The sequence below is a fragment of the Hipposideros armiger genome, unplaced genomic scaffold, assembly GCF_001890085.2.
Source record: "Hipposideros armiger isolate ML-2016 unplaced genomic scaffold, ASM189008v1 scaffold_880, whole genome shotgun sequence".
NCBI classification, from domain to species: Eukaryota; Metazoa; Chordata; class Mammalia; order Chiroptera; family Hipposideridae; genus Hipposideros; species Hipposideros armiger.
Genome location: NW_017732230.1, coordinates 502,172 through 505,383, shown reverse-complemented (window position 1 = coordinate 505,383; position 3,212 = coordinate 502,172). Strand labels below are relative to the sequence as shown.

General features: G+C 47.8%; 1 protein-coding gene across 2 annotated transcripts in view; it reads right to left on the bottom strand.

Moving 5' to 3' along the window:
• The window catches only part of TTLL11 (tubulin tyrosine ligase like 11), a 236,945-nt gene that overhangs the window by 84,763 nt on the left and 148,970 nt on the right, over window positions 1-3,212 (bottom strand). The window contains exon 7 of one of the 2 annotated variants that reach the window (XM_019630021.1): window positions 756-980. The exons of the other annotated variant lie outside the window; for it this stretch is intronic. Coding sequence (XP_019485566.1) covers window positions 920-980 — 61 coding nt within the window. The 3' untranslated portion in view covers window positions 756-919. Of the gene's footprint in view, window positions 1-755; window positions 981-3,212 lie in introns of those variants that run through there. 2 annotated transcript variants of the gene reach the window in all.

The window sequence follows — 3,212 nt, the reverse complement described above, 5'->3', positions numbered from 1 at the left end:
GGCAGTGTCACTGGCCCTCATATGTGGGATCCGAACCGGGGCCCTCTGGCATCCCAAGCGAGTTCTTAACCATCGCGCCACTCGGCCGGCCCTCATCCAGTGTATTTTTAATTCTATCACCTGCTTCCTCTCAAACCTGCAATTCCATCAAAGTCAACAATGGGATTTCCTTTTGGGAGAGACAACTTCCAGTCTGAATGCCTTGAGCACCTTGATGGGGTGGCTGGCACCACACGGCCTCCATGGCCAAGCTGAGGAATCAACTGGAACACTTCAAATCCAGATCCTCAGAGGATGCACCACATTGTAATTCTCCGTCCCTGTCTAACAGCACCACACTGGTTATAATCCTGAATACCAATGCCTCCACATGCCTCTCTGCCTTTGCATAAGCCCGCCCTTCTGCTCAGGGTCTCCTTTTCCACTCATGTACCATGCAAGCGCCCGTGTCATTAAAACCCAGCAGCTGTCACTACCTCCGGAGTACACAGCTCCCTCCTCTGTGTCACCTCTGGACCTTGTTCATGCTTCCGTGTTGGACTTGTCACTTTAACTTGTGATTTTCTTGCTCTATGTCTCAGTCCCCTGTTGGATCCGTGAGCATCTCTCGAGAGGCGGCTGCATCTTATCACTTTCTACATCCTCAGTGCTAGTCTAGAATCTGGCACGTGGCAGGCGTTCAGCAACTATTTCTTAAACGAATAAATAATATTAAGCCTGTAGTAAGTACCTAGGATGTGATGGGTTCTAGGCACAAAGAGCATCTCTAAACCCCACAATGATCCTCTGAGAGGGGCATCATTTTCCTGCTTTTACAGATTAGGAGCTTGAGGCTTGGAGAAATTAAGAGGCTTGCCTGAGATCAGAGCCAGGAACAAAGAACCAGGATCCGAGGCCAGGTTTGTCTGCCTTCGGCGCTCTATCCACAATACCACGCTGATCCTGCCGACCTTCCCTCAAGGTGGTCTCTCCTGCAAAGTCTGAGAAAGGAAGGCAGTGAGCCCCGACCGCTGTCCTCATTCTCCACTCACTCGCTCCACCCCAGACGGAGGACAATCCAAGGAGTGTCCATTTAGAAGTCTCCTGTGATTCAGTGCCAACGTCTCTCTCTCTCTCTCTCTCTCTCTCTCTCTCTCTCTCTCTCTCCTNGTTTTATCAGATCCTTTGTTTCTCTGCTCTAAAGTGCATGAGGCATACGGCATAGGGAATATAGTCACTAATGTTGCAACAACTATGTATAGCGCCAGGTGGGTACTAGACTAATCGGGGAGATCAATGCATAAATTATATAAATGTCTAACCACTATGCTGTACACCTGAAACTAATATAAACTACATTGACTGTCAACTGTAACTGAAAAAATAAATGATTTAAATTTTTTTAAAATAAAGTGTGTGAAGCAGGGGACAGTTATTCAGCTAAGAGCAGTGTCAGTACAGCCATCATCATGACACTCATTCAGGCTTTCACGTGTCCAGGTTGGAAACTGGCAGCCTAGCTCGCCAAGCAGAGTAATTAGTCCTTGTTTGCGAAAGATCCCGCCACGTGCAGGTGTTTCACGGGCCATGAAAAGAGATCCATCTCCCATGTTGACAGAGCTACCCTGGGTATTTCATAAAATATTGAAGTAACTAATAAAGTCATTTTTCATTTCACCGGTGGTTTTCTCTACTTATCTCTTTATTTGTTTGCCCATCCAGTCACAGATTTCTTCAGCTAGTTGGAGCATCTATTCTCGGGAACAGACATGCCCTGTTCACTAGAAGCTGGTGCTGCAGACCGCTCTCCTTGGCCCGTGTAGATGGCTATCTCCTCCCTGCGTCCTCACATTGTCTTTTCTCTGGGCTTGCCTGAGTCTAAATGTCCTCTCCTTGTAAGGCTCCCAGTCACACTGGATAAGGCCTTCCCCAATAACCTCATTTTAACTTGATTACCTCTGTAAAGACCCTACCTCCAAATAAAGTCATGTTTTGAGTTACCTGGAGTTAGGATTTCAATATATAAATTTCAGGGGCGACACAATTCAGCCCATTACAGGTAGTCAACTTATTCATTCATTTGTTTGTTTGCTTGTTCATTCATTCTTCCGATCCTTACTGAGTAGCTACCACGTCCCAGTCACTGTGCTGGGTACTAGAGATACGATGTTGAATAAGACAGACCCAGCCCGGAGGGCTGCACCTTTGGCAGAGGCGTCACCCACAGATAGGTCATTCAGTGTGGCCTAAGTGCCACTCGCAGGTGGATTTGGGGACAATGGGGCAGCCTGCTCCCCTGAGAGCTCAGGGCTGGTTCCCAAGGTTTCCACAGTGATGCTGGGGCTGACGGAGGTGAAAGATGGGTAGAGCCTTCCAGATAGCAGATAGGAAGAGACAAATGCCTGGACCTCACGCAGAAGAGCTGCGTGTATACACAAGCTGGGCATGGAGGAAAGGGCACATGTCTGGAACTCAAGTAATGGGATGGAGCCCAAGGTGTGCGGAAGAGCAGTAAGGAAGGGGACATCAAGGGTTAGGGCTGGTACAGGCAATGGCCACACGACTACCAGGCAGTAGAGAAGTCTCTTCCCAACCATCTCCTCTATCCATTTAGAACGTGGCTGAGAACTCAGAGCAAGGGAGAAGTCCTCTGGGGGCCCACATCACGATCTCCAAGTTCACGCCCTGAAGTTTACGTCTGTAAGGGAAAGAAGGGCCTCTTGTGGCCTCACTTCACACCCACGCACTCCTACTTTACCTACACTTCTAACAAACCTGGTGATCTGCTTTTCAGACCATCACACAGCATGGTATAGCCAGCCAATTAGAAGGGATGAAACGGATGCCCCTACCACGCCATCTGCTGTATATGAAGTGACAGCTGCCAGTCTGAAAACAGGAAGTAAAAAAAAACTCTCCAAAGCTGACCCAAGAACCTTGGGCTCTTTAGGGGCACTGATGCATCACAGAACAATCAAAATCGGTTTACAGAATCATCCTTCAAAGAAGTCAAATTCACTGAAATGTATTTAAGAAGACAAGATTCCCAACAAAGCTGAAAGGGTTTGTGCTTGGAGCGTTAAACACAAGGCGAGTTAGAAAACAAAGAAATCCAACAGCTCATTGCCCTTAAGGGTCTGCAACAGCCCAGGTTGCACTGTATTGACTGGGGCAGTTTTAGCCCAACTGTAAATGCTCCTGGGTGATTAGTTTCCTGTTAGAAGGAACTTCTC